At 33.9% G+C, this 22,271-nt stretch overlaps 1 protein-coding gene and 1 long non-coding RNA gene across 3 annotated transcripts in view; one reads left to right on the top strand and one right to left on the bottom strand.

Annotated features, from left to right (window-relative positions):
- Positions 1 to 22,271, top strand: part of LOC130901615 (hrp65 protein-like) — a 61,802-nt gene that overhangs the window by 15,253 nt on the left and 24,278 nt on the right. Inside the window, exon 5 of one of the 2 annotated variants that reach the window (XM_057813104.1) lies at positions 6,382 to 6,885. The exons of the other annotated variant lie outside the window; for it this stretch is intronic. Within the exon in view, the coding sequence (XP_057669087.1) occupies positions 6,382 to 6,549 (168 nt within the window). The 3' untranslated portion in view covers positions 6,550 to 6,885. Of the gene's footprint in view, positions 1 to 6,381; positions 6,886 to 22,271 lie in introns of those variants that run through there. 2 annotated transcript variants of the gene reach the window in all.
- Positions 316 to 17,895, bottom strand: LOC130901625 (uncharacterized). The gene is made up of 2 exons (XR_009060300.1): positions 17,835 to 17,895; positions 316 to 3,109 (listed from the first exon to the last, which is right to left on the bottom strand). It is a non-coding gene; the product is annotated as an uncharacterized LOC130901625 (long non-coding RNA).

Raw genomic sequence — 22,271 nt, 5'->3', positions numbered from 1 at the left:
TTAGGTACTGATTGTGGGTACATTTTCTCATCAGTTATTGAATTTTCTCAACATTAGTTGAATATGTCTTCAGTGATTCATTTTACATTGTTTTAGTAGCTTTCTAAGATAATGGGGAAGATAAGTGCAAAACTGTATAAAACAAAATTGTATTTTTGATAAATTTCTATGCCGCTTCCAAGCGATTCATAATATAAGTACAAAATCCTGCATAAGTGAAAATAAAATAATGGAACTTCATTATAGAGCTTTTTCATACAAATAGATTTCGCGCTGACAAGTTATTCCGATGTGATGAATATAAATAACAAAAAGTGCCAGATATTTTTTATTATTTTATCAAATATTACTGCAATATAATAAATACACTACAAAAACATAATTTCAAAATAATTAACTCAATTTACAGCTAACCATTTTGAACATATCAAGACATCAGAAAATTCGTGACAGAATGCTTAGTTCTTTACTGCTTACACGTTTATATATTACGTATGCAGTGCCACGTGGGAACGGGCATTTACGACATTATCAACAAAAAAACCATAGCATTGTCCCTCTCCTAAGGACAAACTTGTGATTGAAAACATATTGTCAAAACCTTTTTTGTCTCGTCTACGAGCATACATAAAATTTAGATAAGAAAAAACGGCTTTATTTCATGGTTATGTGTGTCATTTCAGTCAATTTTATCAAAAAAAATCCCACTGGCTTTGTTGATCTGAATGTTAAGAAACTTAACCGTTATGCAAATGCCTTTTTGGTCTTCTGGGTGGGCTATATCTTCAAACTTAACATTGATAGCTGTCCAATTTCTCAAACATTGAACAACGGTAGCCCTTAAGGAGAGAGACTCGTTGGGATGTGTTTTTAGGGTGAAATAGTCACAAATCGTGTGGGATATTTTTCTTTGTAGGGCAGGAATTGTGGTGATTTGTGGTTTCTTCGATTCGTAGGGCACTAGTGTCTATAATCGCCCGTGGAATCTAATTTTGGAAAAAAATGGCTTAATGAACCAAGCAGCTTTTTGACCAATTGGTTAAAACTGCGACTATTCCCTTTTGTTGGCCATTTGGCTGATGAACAGATTCACCATGTTCGCAGAAAACCTGTAACACAGAGGAACCCTTAAGGAAATATATGTTTGGTATTAAATCTTCAAACTATGGTATGATCTTAGATATCTGTCGAACACTAAACAACCAAAACGATCTCGTCTTTTTCTTCTTCAGAAGATCGACAAAAACTGTATATAGCTTATATGGTTTTACTTGAAGATCAATCGTTTTCATGAGATTCGCAAGAAAAGACTTATGATGAGAGTAGACCGAAGAAATTCGTAAATTCGAAGCGTTTCTTTTTTCAGTCATTCAGTATAACTTCCTCGTTGATATAATGCTCCGTTTTCATTTTTTGGGACCGGTCCTCATGTTCTGCTCATAATTATTTTCAAATTTAAGAAGCTACTCAAATTTGTTTTTTTATCTTATAAAGAGATATTTATATGAAATAAACCAAACAGATTTGGTTAGGTAGGTCGTCCTATTCTTTGTGGAATAGTCCTTGTGGTTCTTGCTGTCTCCACCAGAAGTTCGGCCTCATTCGAACAAGCTCCCATACCTAGTTGTCTCATTTTTCAAGTTAACTCTGTGATATACGTTAGAGCCGTAGAGCAGAAAGTCTGTCAAATTATTCAGCCATAATCTGGTGTTGTTCCCTAAAATAGAACTAAATTTCCTTGGTCTAGATAAAACAGCAGTTCATACAACGGCAAATCAACTTTAGGCATGCTTTTTTCACTTTGACACCTTTTCCTTTTCCTTGCCTTATACTGGAGAATCTTATCCTGAAATGCATGCACATTGGAATTTTTTTTAATGGATTTTATGAAAATAATAAACATTGCCATAATAGGGTGAATAAAAACTAACATTATATATATTTGTATTCGTTTTCTGTTTTTGAATGGAGACATTCGGAATTTTATACATCAACAATTTTTTTAATATTATTATTTCAAAATAATGAATAAAAAACAAGTAAAAAATCTTGTTTAACAACTATTTAACATGACATACATACGTGAACTTTTATATAGGGTAGATAAGAAAGATAAACTTAGAATAGCTGTAGGTATGAAGAAATGGATGATGTTTAGTGGATAGTGAAAAAAAATTTATTCTAGTTTTATTAATATTTCATTGTGGACTGTAGCGGAATATTCTGTTGGTTCCAGAAATTATCAAAATTTTACCAAAAATCGGCTTCTAATTTTAGAAAACACCAAATTTCACCTTTATGCACATATTTGTATAAACTAAGTAAATTAGCGGATATCCTGGTAAAACTGGGTGTTCATTTTGGTGGGTAAAGGGAAAATAGAGTACACAATTCAACTTTCTTAGGGTACGAACAGAACAAGGGGGTCTCGGTAAAGGTGTTGTGCGTTAATCAAAATAAAAAATCCTGTATTTCGTGCAGTGTTGTTTGATACAAGTGATGAAATGTCAGCGGAAACTAAATGGTGGATGATACGAAATTTACCTAACAAGAGGTTTTCATTCCACCCAATAAATAGAAGAAACATTCTAGGAGAATACCACCACCGTTTCAATGAACTAAAAAACGGCCCCGATCGATTTCATCAGACACATTTGAGTGAATGGAAGAAAACAAAAGAAGAATGTCGCGGTGGATGTTTGAAGTGATACCATCCAGGTTTACATCGATCTGATAAAAGGTGAATAGTCATTATAGAGGCCTATAGCAGATTAATTAAGACCGAATATCGCAGGTTATCCCTTTGTTATGTGCTGTCGACATCGACCGCGAACCACTCGCTCTGTTCGCACCTTTACACTCGTTTAACCTTCACCGTCAAATCCACAAATATTTAGATCATTATATTGCTACAAAATTAATTCAGAATTCATTCAGATCTACTCGAGATGTCTGAAGAATTTTCACATGTTTAGTTATACGGATTTCCTGGCTCGCAATTGCCAAAACACACTGAAAACATGTAATTAGCGCCACCATGATAGACTATGGACATTGTAGTGTTTACTTTTGACCAGCGTATAATTAGACCCCATCTGTACCTGAAAAACTGAAAACAACATTTTATCTGAAAGGAAATTTTTCTTGTTAGAAAATAGATGTGTTCTATTCTAGGATCTTACAATTAGTGAATTATACATCTGTCATACAAAAAATGACAAAAAATAATTGAAAGTTGTTATAATTTCAATAGAAATCATTCATTTAGTTTATGTGGATAAGGAATGAATTCAACATTTCTTTAAAAAACAATTGTTAATTTTAAACCCGGTAGTAACAAAGGTCGATTCGAATCTTACGGGATGTCAACAACTCGTTAAAATCTTCAATTTTCTATTTTGAATGGAATTATATTCTGCGTTACCTGTGCATTCTGGTAATGTGACTGGGAAAGCACAATACCAACTCAATTTGTTATTACCTAAAATATTGTTATTTCTTATTCTTATTTCTGTTCGTTCTGTAAAAAACACTACTTGAATGATGAGATACGATATTAAAAGGATAATTTTATTACTAGTTTACTACTCAGCTTCTCACCACCCAAAATTTAACAAATACTGTGTAAATAGCAAATACTTTTGCATTGGAGGACGTTATCTGACATTACAGTGAACTTAACACCTTTTATAGGGTTTAATTTAATGCTTGATCCATACTCTCGTAACGCGTCTTCTAGAAGCTCTCGTCAAAGTTTCGGCGAGCGGAGGCGACAGGAGTGCTAGCAATCTACACTCTTAATGAATTCTATATTAAAGCTACAAGTCCTTTGACTCGCGCCCGAAAAATCGACATGTAGCGGGTCGAGATGAGACAAGCGCACCGTCCACACTCTCGTGCTCACGTTTACTCATGTAGCCTCATAGATAGTGCGGATCGGAGCATAAGGCCTATAGTCGTCAAGAGCGTTTGCTCGAAGTTACTGTTAAAAATTGCTGTTTCCTAAAAGTGTAGTAAAATCGCGTAATTTCAACCGGGAAAATGTGAAAACCGGGAGAAAGACGGGAATTTGATTTTCAATTTCAACTAGATACCCTGTCAAAGCTTTCCGTATCTGACATCTATCTTCTAGAACTCCCTATTAAATGTTATTTATTAGAGAAAGAAAAATGTAATTGGAATCTTTTATCAACTGATGTTATGATTACATACATATAAAGCATTAGAACAGCAACTTTTAAGTTTCGTCGTGGATTGGTTTATTGTCACATTCATAATAAAAAAGCTTTAGAACTCTTTGTTTCTTGAATTTAGGTTTTATGTGTGAGCTGGATGTTACTTCTTTAGCTTATAACACTGAGCAACATAAAGGTTCAGGTTTTGAATAATTTTATTAACAAAGTTAACTTTACTCAAAATATTATACCTCAATATGAGAATGCAAATGAACTGAAAATTTTGAAGTTTTTGGACCAGCAAAGCATCGTAAACCTTCCCGAGTTGATACCTTAAAGGAGTAACTGCATCTAGTTTATTACACCATCGAGTATCCGGTTAAAGTTTCAAAAATTGAATTTGTTACATTAGATAAATTAGATATCAGAACAGTTTTAGGGTTTGGCTATGATTGTAACAAGGAACAAAGAATCTCGTAGATTCAAATCCAAAGTTTGTGTAGACTATTATACCTACCACGCATATTTGTCTTATCGTAACCCTTTCTTGGTAAAATGTCAACAAAAGAAATTTTATGAAGCCTTTACCAGACGTATCATCTACAGGACAAAATAATAAACAATATAATAACTAGCAATTCCTTTTTTTATTATATATTTTATTTTGTCCATTGCTTCATCTTTTACTTTTGAGTTTTAAAACTTTTCGGCACCGTCGTACTCCCCGTATATACAAGGATGTTCCCAGAAATACCTGGCCAAACAAAAAAAAACAGAAATTTTGAAAAAAAAAATATATTTTCTTTTTCAACGTAATCTCCTTTTAGCTCCCAACAATGATAAATAAGTTCAATACTCTTCATTGTAAGAATCGTCAAGCTCCTCTAAATAACCATTAATTGTTAACAGGAGCTCTTCCTTGTTGGAAAATCTTCAGCCACGGAGCCATTATTTCAAGTCTGGGTTTAGGAAATAATCCGATGGAGCTAAATCAGACTAATAGGGGCATGAGGTAGCAATTCAAACTTTAATTCATTAATTTTGCTTATTGCAATAACGGATGTTTGAGCTGGTGCATTGCCTTGATGAAAAGCACCTTTTTCTTAGTCAAATACGGCAGTTTTTGCTGGATTTCTTTGCTCAAACTTCGCATGATACTCGCCGTTGATAGTTTTTCCTCTTTCAAGATAGTCAATGAAAATTATTCGACGCCATGACCTTACCTGCAGATAGAACAACCTTTGCCTTTTTTGGAGCCGGTTCTCCCATTTCAGTCCATTGTTTTTATTTTTTTTGTACCGGGTGTGAAGTGATGGATCCACGTCTCATACAGGGTTATAAAACTGCGTAAAAATTTTAGCCCATCTTGCGCTCAGCTTTCTCATGTCCAAATTCTCAGTTAATATGCGATGTACCGCACTTGAAATGACTACAATGTCTGCTAACTTGCGCACTTTCAGTCGACGATCATCCAGTACCGCTTTGTGGATTTTTTTCAAGATTTCTAGAGTCGTCAGCTCATTTGGTCGACCACTGCGATGCTGGTCGTACCGCCTCGTTTAAACCCAATATTTTACTGTTGATAACAAAGGAGCAGTCTCACTCAGAGTAGAATCTAGTTTAGCTTTTATATTAGTTGGGCTGAGTCCTTTCAAATAAAAGTATTGTATCACATAACGATGACAAATTTTTTTCATGCTTACAAATTTACTGAAAACATTCACTATTGATGGCTGCCAAACAAATAATAAACAACTTGGCGTCTTCAAACCTGAAACATATGCTGTATAGATTATGTACTTTCTAATACAGTGTTTTTTTTCAAACAACTACCGCCATCTCTAGGTAAGGCTAGATACTCCTGGGACCATCCTGGTATGGCGCGAACCTGAGTACGTTGGTTCATTAGTGTAAAATTGAAAGCCAGTCGATTGGATATAAATATGAGTTATTTTAAAGGTGAATTCTATATTGTCTTGTTCATGGACAAACCTACCGATCCTTATGATATTTCTGATGAATTTATTATAAAAAAAATTTTATTAGTCAAACCGCTTTGGTATGACTTGTAGTGCGATATTTTCGTAGTGTGAAAAGGCTCGTATAATGTTTAAAATATAACATGGAATATTATACTATATCTGTAATTTACATTGTATTCTGTTATTTTTAATTAACGGTAACTATTCTATTATTACATTACCAGGATCCAAAAACGTTCATGAGCTCGTATGAGCGCCACGGTGGCAATCGCTATGAACGTGACAGTTCACGCACGAATCAAGGAGGTGTAAATAATAACCGAGGCAGCGGACATTGGGTCAACGATAGTCGACGTGGTGACGATTTTCCTAATAAAAGGCGCCGATTCTAAGAAGTTAATTAATCTGCTAAATTGTCCTCCAGCTAAATATCTAACATTGGTTACAATGTGATATTTCATTTGATTAATAAATTCAATCTACGTACTTTCATATTTTTGAAATTTATTACAGCATTATCATCAGGTTAGAAAATTTCATATATGCGATAAAACGGTTTCAAATCATGTTGAATTAATTAATTAAGATAGGAATTTAAGTTTTTTCATTAATCAATGTTATCATTTGCGTGGATGTTGAGTAAATTAGTTTACATATTGTATGTATTTAATAAATTGTGACAATTTCTTTTTACAAGTACAGGTAAAATACAAATTTAATTTTAAAAATATCTTTAGTTTAATAATTATCCTGTAACCTACTACGGACGGTATATTCGGTAGTCAATAATTTCATTTCATCTACCGCAAATTCATTCATTTTGTCAAGTTTGTAAACTATGTCCCCGGATAGGTGAACTGATTCTTGTGAAAGGTTAAAAATTCTCGAGAGTCCAGCCCTGCTTGGTTAAAGACTAATGGTGTGGTCACACGAGGCGTGATTCAGGAGAGTGAGTCACTTTTTGGTGAATGCGTTTCTGTGGGAACATAGAGTCGTTAAGATGCTCTCGAAATTATTTGAGCACGATTCAAGCGTGTTTGATTCCAGTCGCGAAGCTAAAATGTCCTCAAAACAGCGGGGAGATTTGTAGTTTAATGACTACACGTTTTCATTCAGAGATTTAAAACTAGATATACGAGGGTCGTATTTTTCAACCTCCGATCACTCCGTGCAGACGCTACGCGGGCAGAAGAAAGCGGGCATGCGCTGTAGGCGACTGCGAAGCTCTCGCACTACACACTCCGCCATTGTTGACATTCAGGCGTCAGTCGGCGTTATGCTACAGCCACGTAAACATGTCCACCATTAATGATGTTCCCGCCAAGTGTGAATTGCGAAGTGTGATTCGTTTTCTACAAGCTGGGGGCCATAGGGCTGCAGAAATCCATCGGAGAATGAGTCGTGTGTATGGGGAAAACTTCATGCGTGAATGGTGTCGAAAGTTTAAAGATGGCCATAATGATGTTTCAGATGACCTAGTTCAACGAGTTGACAGGATGATTAAAGAAAACCGCAGATTCATCATTACTGTTTTGTCTACGGAATTTTCAGAAGTTTCAAGGTCTGTTTTGTACTCTCTTGTGCCTGAACGGTTAGAGCTTGTACGTATCGTGTTTTTTGCCGGATTCGCGGTGGTGTATGATTTATAATGGATTTATGTACATGCCCCGGACATCGGTCCTGCGAACAATATACGCCGGATGCACCTTCGCTTTCCCTCGGCGCGACGGACATCGTTCTGGTGTAAGAGAAAGTGCGGTCATTAACGCCAGTGTATCGGTGACACTGCTGGACGTATTGCCTGTTTTGTGATATTTTATTATATATGGCTGTTGATAAAAGTTGAAAGGTTTCTTTTTTCATCCGAAAGTAATTGTGAAATTTGTTTCATCTTCTTCCAACTGCCTAAAAAGAATATGAAATGCACCATATTCTTCCCTTTCTAATAATAGAGGATGCACCCACAATGACCTTTTACATTTTCATTTTATTTCTTTTTGTTTCTTCTTGTACAAATAGTAGTCCAATACGAGTTTTTTTCTTATTGTTCATTCGACACATTTGACTACCAGTTCAAAACTATTAACTAGCGCATGTAAGACGGCAGTCTTAGGTAATATCCATCCAGTAAAAAAATATATGTATACAAGGATAGCCGTTTATTGACGGTCCGTTGTCCGGTCAAAAAAAACGGACGTCCACAAGCGCCTCTAAGTGTACCAATCTTTTGGTAATAAAATTATTGTTTTATATGAACTTGTCTTTTATTTATAGCCTATCGGAGGTTGAAAAAAAACGGCCCTCGTTTAATAAAAATTTAATAAACTTACTCATTTTTTAAAAAAAATATATTCAATGTCGTATTCAAATTTTAAAGGAAAATATTCAACTTAGTTCATTTATTGTATAAAAGTAATGAAGGTTTCGTAATCTAAAGAAGTATCAATTCGTTCACTAGGCATTTAAAAGTTGTACCTCTAGTATTTTCGTATGAAATAACATTTGTAAGAATATAATAAATATATTGGATGTACACCTAATTAACCTGCTTATAACGTCCAAACAGGTGAAGGTGAGAAAGTGAAATATTTTCTAAAATGTTTTATTTTAGTTGTTAAGATGGTATCTTAACATAGTGTCGTTTAAATATAAAAATTCACCAGTATAAGTTGAGCTACTTCTAACAAATCAGAATTGGCATCCATAACAATTAGATATAAACAATTTGTGGACTTCTTTGATGTTTTCTGAAGTAACCACTTCAATCGAACGACCAGAACGTTCACCATCATCGGTGTCTCTACGACCACGTTTCAGCAAATCAATAACAAATGGTTCTTTTCGACAGAACACTTTTGAAGCTATTGCTGAGCTTGTACAGTTTTTCTTCATCAAGAAGCAATGATAAATTAACACATGAAATTGTTCTGTCACTTTGACTAATCGAAATGTCATGAAGTTTTACTCATAGTCTTTTGGAAGTTGGTACTTCATAAACGTCATATGGATTTGACAAAGCCAGCGTCATCTGTGTGTTAGTCACACGACTTACAATAAAAATTAAGAACTATAGTTGACAAGTGATTTCGAAAGTTGATATAGAGAAGAAGAATGTGTTATTGTAAAAAAGTCATTCACAATTTGTAGAAAACAGCTTGAAAATAACTGTGGAACCAATACAAAAATAAAATAAAATCCAAATTTGAAGTATACACAGGGAAAATACTATAAATTACGTTGTAAAATGTACATTGTCAAATCAAAACCAATTCAATGATGTGAATAAACCAGATGATTAAATTAAATGAACGACAATCCTAAAATATGTAAAAATTTGTATTAAAAATCAGTGTATCACGCCCTAGATGTTGATTCTAAACAACGTCTTTCCTTAATTGCCACATAGAAGACACTTTACAGTAAAATAGAATTTTCAAAGCACAAATTATGCTAAAAATTAATCTTTTGTCAAGCAGAGCTAAACCTAACAAAATGAAAAAATTGGAAATTAGAATTTTTTATCTCTCAAAGTCGTTTGACATATCCGGGGACTTATTGTATAGTCGGTTTCATATGCTATTTCTAATTCATTTATAATTATTTTCTGGTTTCTATTATTTTCTAAACATTATCAAATAGGCATCTACATTCTCCACCGTTGTATGTTAATTTTACTTTTTTTGGCAGATTTCTTTCATCAAAATATTTATTTTTTGCTCATCGTACTGTGGAATTTATTTTTGTAGTCTGGCTAGTTATTTCTTGTATCTGTTAGACACTTTCTATACATGCACATCAGCCTCGAAAAAATCTGAAAATCTCAACTTTAATATATAAAATCAGAAATGCTGAAATTTTATGCCAATAGATAATAATTCACCCTATCACAATAACATAAATTCCATATAAGGAGTGAATCATATAAATTTAAATATTTATTTATATTTCTATATCAGTACATTAGATGCCAGTTTTAAATATAAACTTATCTCAAGTAATATATTTTCTATGCCTCAATTTAAACATGTTGTAACTTGTTATGGCTAGTCTCGAATTCTATGAAGAGTACAATTGCCTCACTTCCATTCAATCATTCTCTTTGTTTATTGATGCCGCAGTCCGTTTTTATAATAAATAGTATGGAGCAGGCACAGTTGATAAACAAAGGCACAGTGTTGGTTTAATCGTTCTAATAGTGAAGGTTTGGCGCTTGAAGGAAGCAGTAGAACCTAACCAAGTGCCAACACTCTTCGATTATTTATTGAACCTTCCAAAGATACCATATATCGCCATTTAAAATATTATATGAGAGTCTTGTCGAGGCATTATTGCCTTAATGGACACCTGAAGACACTAAATTTAATAGATAATGCAACTAACAATCTCCTCTAAGTAAAGGACGAAACCTCTATCCACATTCTCCCTACGGAACTTCTGGTATTACACTTGGGTGGCGTAAAACATATAATGAAGAACAGCTAGAACTATCCCAAATCTTGAACTTTTTGATTAGGATCAATAGATCATTTATAAACACTGACCATCTCCAATGTCACAGCTACGAAATAGATCCTTTGGATCGAAGCTTATATGACACCCCTACCGACTACATCCAACATCGCTTCGTATACATCGGGTTCTAACTTCCAAAAGAAAGTTGGTAAGGAACGTCAGATAGGTGGACTGGTATCGTCTGTGGTCCAATTCATTAAAAAAAACTAACGATGACACTGTAATGTCCTCCTGGATAGAGACTCTTTCACGGGGAGTGGTACTCGGCTTGAGTTGAAGTATATACATAACAGTTATTATAGTTGTTAAATTAGACACCACCATCTTCTAAGCGAAACGTAATTAAAGTAAAAAAAAAACTGAAAACTCCTTTGAAATAATTGAATTTACCAAAAACTATCCCTCATTCCACGATTCTCCAAATTAATAAGTTTCAGTAATAATAGATTTACCTAAATGGTAGTCGCAATTGGATATAGAGAGAAAGTGTTTCCTACGTGGTTACTTACACATATTTCCATTGCTAGCCATAGGAGGTGTTGATAGACGTTTCGTTTTTCAAATGGGATTTCATAATTTCAACCAAATTATAGAAAGTATCTTTAGATGATGAAGTGCGTCCAATATATGACATTTCTACTTATCACTTCTAAGATTATTTCGAATTTGGGTAATTTGAAAATGCGGAAAACAATTACTTTTCTGGCAACTACCTCGGCGAATATTGAACTACATCTCATATGAAGAACGTTATGTTCATCAACCTTTTCCTCAAAGTACAACATCCCTTATGGCTCGCAATTGCAAGAAGAGGCATGTAACCGTTGACTAGTTTCGACGTTTTTCTGTCTCTTCAGTGCAGCGCAACAACCGTTTTTTCGGAATATACGAGATGTGTTCAACATATGAAAATATGAAATTTGTAATATTCACCTCTAAGATTATTTCGAATTTGAGTAAATCGAAAATGTGGGTTGCCGTACCCCGAAGGAGAAAACAATTAAATTCCTGGGTAATCCCTCGACGAATATTGAATTACATCTTTGAAGAACGTGGTGCTCATCGATTTTTTCATCGATGTACAACATCCCTAATAGCTTCAATTGCAAGAAGAGGCTTGTAAACGTTGACTGGTTTCGACGTTTTTGCATCTTTTCAGAGCGACGTACAACCTCTCTTTCGGAATATACTAGGTGCGTTCAACAAATTGAAGTACATTTCCTTTGAAGAACGTGGTACTCATCGATTTTTTTCGTCGATGTAGAACATCGCTATCATATCAAAAAAATTCAAAGTTTGAGTCTGTCAATTTCTCATTATGTATTATGCTTTTTGTCTCATAATTTTAAACATTTTGTTTTTAATTTTATTACATCTTTTATGCCTTTGAATTTTTATATTCCCATTTTTTATTATTTAAAAATCTTTGGTGATTCCTTGAACATACTTCAAACAATTTTCAGTACCCATCGGGTGTCTTTATTATATTTTTATAGTTTCTCATACAGTATATTAGTTGGGATATACGGAAATGATAACTTTAGCTTCTAATTGCCGGGCGTTAACTAAATCTGGTTTACAATTCAACTTTTGGTTTATTTTCTAACAATAACTGATCAAACCATCCGGTATAAATCATTTGAGTAAGTATGGTATTTTTTACATATTTTTGTTGTAGAAGTAATACAAATTTCTATTAAGTATAGTTTGTTTTTTTTTGCTGGGTAAAATTATGTAGGATATGTAGATAATGAAAATTAGTATATGCAATTGAAAATCATAGAGATAAACGCTTTATTGTTAATCATATGATTATGGTATTAACCTGTCCTAATAAGAAGGATATCAATTACAGATTCGGTTAAATATGGAAGCGACTTCGGATTAGTACAAACATCTGATTTAGATGGAACTTTATTATGAGGTGTTTTGGGGGTGGGGTAATGCTAGAGAAATTCGAAACCGAGCAAAACGAATTCCAGTGCTTTAGACTGGTTCTCAATCGGAAAATGGTTATTTTGGCCACCGAGTTTAAGGTTACATTGAAGAAGATGAAGAGGAGGAAGGAAAAAATTTTGTCCGCATCGAAATTGCATTTACCTAAAGTAACCAAACCTAAACTCACTTATCCTGATTGACTCCTATTGTGGAGGGTGGTATGACCGGTTAAATATGGTTCATCCGCTTCTATATGGCTTTTCTCGGAAAGTACTAGTTCTTTCCAATACTCACATTAATGAGGGAGCTTGGCTCAGATTCTAATGCATATTTCAGCATCATAAGGATAAACAAACTCAAGAATTTATTAAAACAAGTTTTGGGGAGCTAATAATAACTCCCTATTTTGGCTAGACTAAGTTTCCGCGAGCTACAATTTTTTGTTGATATTTGGAGGTAAAAAGGAGCGAATTGCTTTATGGTTCTGGTGTACTAAGGAAGTCTTTGACTCAATTTTTTGTTTATTATAACGTCACTACATTTGTTTTTCAATTAAAGACAAGCTCAGCTTTCTTATGATAATTTTTGTACCCATAAAATCGCTCAAGAGTAATAACTGAGGTAATTATATTGTTCATATATGTAATACTTCTATATAGACAGTTGCTATAAGTGAAAGGTGTTCTGACTAAGTGAAACAAACAGTGTATCGTTCTCTCTCTCCTCCGAGCGCTTCAATTAGTTCCGCGCAACTTTTGCGCGCATGAAGCATGCGCAGTTTAGATAAAGTGTCTCGAAAGAGAGAGAAAATAAATATTGTCGGCACCGTAACGTAGGGACGTTTTTTTCCTATACCAACTGTCCAAATAGGAGTATTACATATACGATATTGTTAGTTTTATATCTTCTGTCAAAATTTTACATAAATCTGATAGATTATTTTTAATAACGATATAAAGAGAACTGTTATAGTTTTTTGGGTAAATATTGGAGAAAAAATAATTTTATTACTAACGAATATTATTTTTTACGTAGCGGCTATCAAAATTGTTTAATACCGATTAAAACCTCGCTGACAGAAAAAATTCAGCATATATTTGTATATTTTCGAGCGTAATCCAAGCGAATTTTTATATCATTATGCCAAGTAGACGTATCTTTGATGCAAACTTATACCCCACAAATGATGAAGCAAAAATCGTTTTGTGTCTAATTATGATTATTAACAAACAGTGAGTGGGGCGAAAATTACCTCTTATCACGAAAAATTAAAAAGTGTTATAATTTTAGCATGATTTCGTCAAACTAAAGTTGAAATGTATTATTTGTTGATCTCTTGACACCCTCGAAGAAGAATATGATTAATACGACAAATACAACCCTTTTGAGTACAGAAAATTTCAAAAAAACTTCATTATATCTTGAAATGTTTGAAATTGTGTTAAAAAACTGTGACACCATAGAATTTTCTGTAACAATACCGATTCCAATTTGGATAGAAGCTCTATTTACCCTATACATAAGTATGATTTTCATTTTTTAAGGGTGAAAAGTACACATTATTATAAAAAATCAAAAAATCATCGAACAATTTTATAATTAATACGACAGATTTACCCCTTTAAATCATCCCTTGAGAGCAGCAAATTTCAAAATATGCTTAAAAAAATTATTATATCTTGAAATGGTTGAAATTGCGTCGTATTCGTATATATTCAAGTTATTTGAACGGAATTATTGTCTGCCAAGATGCTTCAACCCCCAAAAAAGTATTTTTAAGCAGAAACATCATAATTTTTATAGTCCAGTTACCAGCGCTACAAAACTGTGACACCATGAAATTTTCTGTAACAATTGGAATTTGGATATAAGCTCTATTTACCCTATGCATAAGTATGATTTTCATTTTTTATGGCTTTAATCCTTATAAATCTTGAGAGTATGAATTCATTTAAAAAATGCCAAAGATTTTTTTACTATTAGCAATAATACAAATGTTAATCCGTTTTGAATTGCAAATTTATTCGTAGTATGAAATTTCTTGTTTTTTAAAAATTTAATCTATTATAAAAAACATCGTTTATAAGCAGACTACAATGAGGAAAAATTACGAAAATTTAGTTACACTGAATATAATTTAACAAAAAATAAATTAAAAAAATTAACATCACTGTTAACTGATTCCTTTTGTAGTCTTTCCTTTACTTTGTCGCTATTTACATAATGCAGTTAGTTTTTTGAAAGTATTTCCTTCATTTTTTTAAATCAAAACCTTTTATAACAAAATATTCAGTAGAAAATTTCAATGGCTTCAATATTGTACTAAAAACTCTTATTTTGTAACGAGGGGATTCACATTGCTTGAAGTAATAAGTGAATGCCAACATTGAACTGCCATATCTTCTACAATTTTGATGATACAAAAATAGAAAAATTACAATGTTTAGTAAGAAAAACTATAATTAATTTTGGAAACATTTCTTTTGCCTTAAATATTTTTTATTTGTTAAAAAACCATTTTTTTAAACTGATAAAAATGAAATTTCCAATTTATTTTTTCTAAAATGAGAAAAGTCATTAGATAAAGTTAATTGTCCGTGGTGTATGATTAACTGCAATTAAGGCGGTAATGACGAAGATGTGATTGGCATATTTTTTTTGATAAACAATTTTAATGCACTTCAGACGTTTTCCAGTGATCACTTTAAAAGGCTTTTTATTTAATTTAAGTTTAGATATCTTGAGTTCTTTCAAAAAAATCCATCCATTTTGAGTTATTCAAGCTCAAAGGTGTTTTTGAAAAATAACCATCCTTCAACGGACAATAATTCGGTGATTATTGGGTCTACAGAGGTTATTAAAAAATGGATCTCTTGTTAAGTTGAACTTGATTTATTCGTGAAAAAAGTTGGAAAACATATAATTTTTTAGTTGCTTAAAATTACTTAATCTATCAATTCCGTGATAATATTGGCTATAAAAATGTTCATTTTCTAAAAGCGCTTGCCTTCGCCGTTAGCAAACTTTGGCACAGGGTATATTTGGAGGAAGGTTATGAACACTACCTAAAACCATATTTCTAAAGCAATCGCTTAGTTACTGGTTGCATACCGAAGTAACTTCCTATTTAACAATGGCGATTTTGAAAACATGTTATTGATTCATTGTCAACTTGATGTAGTTAAAAATATAGCAGAAGTTTGCTCTTCTTTGAATTCAATCAGCATGTGGTAGAATTTTGATTTTCGTCCATTTCATGAAATGACAAATTGTACATCATGCAACTGGACTTGCAATATTAGTGATAATACGAGAATATTTGATGGAAAATGTAAACGCAATAAAAATTTATGTGATACGACAGTGAATTGAAGGACATAAATTCCAAATATCATCCCAAATATGTCATTTGTATGATGATATATACAGACGACATTTTGATTAAGTTTTAATAAGTTTATTTTTTAGGTATCCAGCAGTACAAATTTTAAACTTCTCTACAGCTACTAGTTTTCTTATAGAATGATTTTTCGTTGAACTTCGCATGTTTCAGCGATGATTTTCTCATTTCATTCAAATTTCTGCCCTTGAAGATTTTTTTTCAGGTCTAAAAAAACAACCAGTAGTCTCTGAGGGCCATATATGGACAATGTGGTGAAGCAATTAATTGAATTCGACCATCTTAGCGACTTAGGACATGATATGTCGGTATCTTCTGCATTTTCAATCTTTCAAATACTTGATGATCAATATTTATGCGCCTCCAAGTATAGATGCCATAACCTTGCCAGCGCATTGTAATTTCGGACAGATTTAGTCGGGTTCACTCAAATGACTACTGTTTTGATACAGGTGATTGTAGATTTCATCCAAAGATCACATATCGAAGTAAACAAACCTTTTTATTTTACCTAAACAGCTCCAGACCGCGTTCTGTATGATCGGTTCGTTGTTGTTTCTAGAGCAAATGCGCACCCCTGTTAAAAATTCTCCTATATCATATGTACTATCATAATTTCATTTCGCTGTTTTCTTGAAGTAAGTCCTGTACGTTGACGATCATTGGTGCGTGTGCCATCATCTTGATACGTTTCAATCTTTGCTTGTATGAGCTTTTGTCCAGTGAAAAAAATTGTGTTCAATTCAAGTTATCTATGTAACATTCTATCAAACTATTTGTGGTGAAAGTGAAATGTAAATCTTAAACGTCAGTTAAAACTACATATATCCAGTTACAGACTAACTCAGTCGGTTTAAGGGTACTTTGAACTTTAGTATAATGTGAAACTGACTATTCTAAACTAGCTTTTTCGATTTGTTCACGATTTTAACCCTTAACTATAGTGGTGAAAAATTCTTACGTTTCTATATTAGTGGGCTCAATGGACCCATGTATTTTAAAATGGCCACAAGATCAAATGATACATATTTTAAGGGTTATTTTAAATAAAAATTGCACTTACAAAATCAGTCGTGTTTTCTTACCATCAGAATAAGTTGGCTTACAAAAATCTAAATAAAAACCAAAAAAAATTAGTTCCACATTTTGTCTATTTTTCTCTTTACTAAATAAAGTATCTTTTTTCATAAAACAAACAAAAAAAATATTCAAACTTTTTTTTTTGGAAAATCTGAGACCTACTCAATTACTTGCATGAATTACACGCAAGTCATGCATATGGGCTGCGTGCACTTAGTGTATAAGTGCACAGTCTTAGCTCTTTTGCCAGGCAAACAGAATGAGCATGCTTTCTTTTCTTTCTATCTAATTTATGGTCTCTCCAAAATGTCCCGCTTCTGTCAACTCAATTTTTAGAGTTGCTGCAATGCTTATTCGCAGTTGTGTGGGCAGTATTTGATTGTAGCATCGCAATTTCATATAAGGTTCACATAAAGACTGAGCAATGCCTTTCAAGAACATCATACGTGTCATTTTAGGTTTTCTTTCATGACTGTTGAATGATGTAAGTGTTCAATGCACTCATATCCAATAGTCTATACATAAGTCTATCTATAGTCCTGGGTCGAACGGACCCGCGTAAAAGTTGATGGGTACCTTTGCAGTGGAGAGCGAAACGGGTCCGTCTTACGGCGTGCGCACAGGCGTACTGGATGAAGGTACTGAGAAGCGGGAACGAGTATGTTGTTCGGCGCGGCGTATACTGGACTTCGAAAATTCAACTTGGGCCATTGAACCCACAACTATAGTGAAAGGTTAAGATATTACCTTGAGTAAATGCTCTTGATTTTGCTAAAACAATGAAGATATACACTTCATATTCGATTAACTCGGCGATAATGAAGAAGATATTGACAACATTGTCTGCTTAACAACAGGATATGTTCTGAAAGTAGTATCCTTCTGAACGGACGAAAGGTGTTTTGAAGGCTCACGATGTGAGTGAAGGGATATTGAGAATGCAGGAAAAAATCGGCAGTCAGCTGCTGGTCGCTAAAGAGGGCAGATCGTTTTTACTGTGAACCCCTGTTGAAACGCCTCGTCACGGAGATTCATGGGGCTGTAACTGGAGTGGAGATACGTGATCAAATTTTGTATGAAGCCCGATAAAAGAGACTCACGATATGATTGAGGGGGCCTAAGGTGGTGATGTCATGGCTAGATCGGGTATTTTTGAGTGACAAAAACTATTTCGAGAAGATAGAGAATGAGTGGAAGACGTTGACCGCTCTGGACGCTCTTCGTCCAGCAAAACCAACGAAAATGTGTCGCGAATGAAAAATTTATTGAACAGTAATGGTAGGATAAGTATCCAGAATAATGAATTCCAATGAATTTATCATTCCTCAAACCAAACTTTTTGAGATCGTGACAAAATACTTAGCCATGAGGAAAGTGTGCGCGAAGTTGATGCCTCGAGTGTTGTCAGAGGAGCAAAAGGTCAACCGGAAAGCGATCTGCCAGGATTTTCTTGGCCGCTACAGACTTCTTTCTATTCCCGAGAATAAAATCAACGCTTAAAGGGAAGCATAAACTTCCAGCGTCCACAGTATTCCGGTCCAGGCGTTCGAGGAGGCGAAAAACTGGAAAACTCGTTTTTTCCAGTTCATAGTTGCGGAACGGTGCTATTCCAAAAAATTCGATTTTCATGATTGAATATTTAAAAAAAGAGTCCTACAACTTTCGGAACAGACCCAGTATAGCAGCTCATGTTCAAAAGCGCTACCCTTATTGTTAGAGAGGTAGCATGATATTTTTTGTTTATAAACCTTTCTTAAACTATCAAAATTTAAAACAAATACAAAGGGATTCTTTTCCTTCCGAAAAGTTGGGTTATATTTCCGAGAGGATGACAACTGGCAAATCGTGAGTTGACCTGCAAAATATAGCAGCTTTTCTTATTCTTGGTTCAAAGTAGAATTCAGTCCATAGTTTGAACTTTCTCTCCAGTTTTACCTTAAGTTTTAAAACTCCTATTTTCTAATCGAATGTGTTCATAAAAGACAAAGTAAACGTGATGGCGATATCCACTTATCAACCAATGCTACAAGTTCTAATCCGAATACTACAAGAAAGTCCTAAACAGTCGATCTTTTTGTTCAAAACCTTCAATAAGGTATGATTCATGGTCTGGGAACCTTTTCGAAGCATAAGCCAAGCAGACCTAAACTATTTTTCATCGTAGACCACTTTCAAAATATTACCGTCAGTTAACCTTGTGAAGATGTAACGATGGAAATTTACGTGGAGTTTCCCATGGAACCTTGCAACTTCATCTTTGGAAATGGCTTATTACATCATTCTACGGAAACTATGTTATCAGTGACATAGTTTTGTTGGGAAGGGTTGTTTGAATTACATCAAGCGATTTACCATTTCTTTTGGGAGATGAAGTTTTCCTCTTTATATGTTTTTGAATAATTATCATTTTCTTTAATGTGTACTCAATACCTATCGGAGATATATTTCAAACCAACACATAAATACGATCTGGATTTCAAAGAAATAATTAACCACAATCAAAAACTACGTAATGAAATTAGCATTCAATTATTGTTTTTATATTTACATTCTATTGCTATCGATAAGTTTACTATCAATATCTTTAATGAATGTTTATACTTAAAGGTATTTTTAATATCTACTTTTTCATAATATCCTGGTGTGCCTCAGTAGCGTAGCCCAGATTTTGAAATGGGCGGAGGGGTCTTACCAGAGATTATGGGGCTTTTCCCTACACTCAGCGTTACTAAGAAAGTAATAATGGTTTCAAAATAATACTGTTTGTTTCACTATAAGTGTTTATTTTCATTACATAATAATTGGTACATTTTTAAAGTTAAAACCAACTGTCACCTGTTACAAAACAAAGTCCAATTTATGTCCACTCAGTATATCAGTTGGTGGTAACAAGCTAACAATTTAAACGTGTCTTACTTGTGGTTCTGAGGTAAGATTTTATTCTTCTTAACGTCGAAAATCACCTTTCACTTATAGCAGTCGTAACTGGCAGTGTGGCAAATATTTGAGTAAATTGTGGACTGCCGATAGAGCTTCATTAGTCCTGTTGATTAACGTACATTCACCATACAGAAAATTCATCTAATGCAGTATCCTCACTGCAATCGACATCTCTTCAGATAATGTCAATTCAACATTCGTTGACATTAGGAATTGAAAAAAATCCAAAATGCATTGGTGTTCAAAAAAAGGAGATTTCAGTTCTTGGATGAATTCATATGAAATGGTATGAATACAGCTATTCTGTAAAAACTTCAGGGTTTCTGGTTTTCACATTACACCTTAGAATTTTTAGACCTGCTAGACGTACATGGATGAAGTGTTTTAAACCACTGATATTGTCACTTAAGGCTTTGTTAAAGGTTGTGTGGTCGGCTAAATTGCATAGAAGAGTTGATCACGGATCTCGTGACTACGGGAAAAATTCATGCGCGTGCGCATCAAATACCTCCCTCACGCACTCTGTTGCCGACGCCAATGCACCAACTCGGAACGTATATTTTCTATTTATGTTATACAGGGTAAATAGTAAAATATGATTCATAGTAAACATTGAATTTATGTTTTTTTTGCCTACCTCTATCCAAAATATACGTTTCCTGGCCTCGTTATAGGGAGCAAAGTCGTACCTTTCCTTCTTAGAGAAAAAAGGACTTTTCCACCCTAGGGAGAAAAGTAAAAGTGACGTCCTGGTACGTCATCAATTAAATAACTTTCGAACCAAAATATGTGAAGTTCTTAATGAAAATATCATGAAACTGATATACCAAATGGATGCATTTATCACATACTAAAGAATTTGCATGTGTTGGATGCCTTATTTGCTCACTTTAGACCCAAAGCGAGATTTAATGAACATGGTTCACGAATTTCACTTCTGATTGGTTGATTATCCACCGTACTTACTCAGTCTAGCTCCCAGCGACTTTTTCTTGCTTCCTAACATCAACATTTCATACGCACGAAGGCTATTTCTTCCAGACGAGAACGTTATTGCATACATTCACCTATTTTGAGGACAAAGACTGCAAGGATTGAAAAGGCTGGAGCATCGCTGAACCATGTGTGTAAACTATAATAAAAGTGATTATGGGAAAAAATATTTTTTCTCTTTGTTAGTTTAGAAGCTTTTCAGACAATCCTCATATGTCTCATCCGCAGTGAGAAGTTGGAACCCGTTCTGGCTTGTCAAGGTACCACAATTGCCGATTTAGTGAGATGGTGATCTTGAACAATGTATTCATATAGATCCGGGTTTCATTGTTACTGGAGTTAAACGTTGGGTTTATGGCTATAACATTGGGTAAACTCATTTCCAAGAAAAATACGGGTTCAGCAATATGAAATTAGAGACTAAGTTGCCAGCAAAATTATCAAAACTTCAAAAACACAAATAGAACTGGAGAAATCCTGATCAATATTTGGGTGGAAGGAATGGATAAATTTCAAACTACACGTTTTAGAATGCTACATTTAGTTTTTTTGCAAATACCAGTTATGTTATCACAAACAAGTAGCTGTCATTCAAAACCCTTTTTTTTCTATCATTCGGAACCCTTCTATCTACCCTTCAAAACAACCTTCCTCTGTCCTCATTTTATCCATGAATAATACTCTCTTGCAGGATTCAGAAATTTTAACCTAATTCAAATTCCATATTGTAATTTTTTTTAAATCCAAGTGGTCCCAAAATGGTTTAAAAGGTTAAATTAATTGGACACCTACAGCGTAATAAAAGTTTGTCGTTGTAAATAAAATAATAGGTTATTTGAAAAGTGTTTTCTGATTTTTGCAGTAGATGGTGTTGGTATCGAAAACCGCAGTCCGATCGAGCCAACTTTATTTACGTTTTACGGTATCATTTGTCATGTATAGTTGGTATAGGTTTGTGAAAGTCGAAGGCATCACTTTTTTACAGTCGAAAAATTGTATGTGATTATCGGCACTGCTTTCCTGATACAAGTAAAGCACTCTCAATTCGATTTAATTTTCTTAAGAGCAAATCAGTTTTCAGAAATTTTCAGGAACATGACACTTTTTAGTCTGGTGGAATTGATCTACTTGAAAATCACAAATTTCCATTTGAAGAACGCTCCCTTCAGTATCCATGGAGTTTTGAACAGTTGTTTTTAGAGCGTCAAAATCCTAGAACTGAATCCAGATGTTAATTATTCATAGAATTGA

Source organism: Diorhabda carinulata, chromosome 1, assembly GCF_026250575.1.
Source record: "Diorhabda carinulata isolate Delta chromosome 1, icDioCari1.1, whole genome shotgun sequence".
Classification (NCBI taxonomy): Eukaryota; Metazoa; Arthropoda; class Insecta; order Coleoptera; family Chrysomelidae; genus Diorhabda; species Diorhabda carinulata.
Note: the sequence above shows the minus strand (reverse complement) of the source record. Positions and strands in the feature narration are given on the sequence as shown.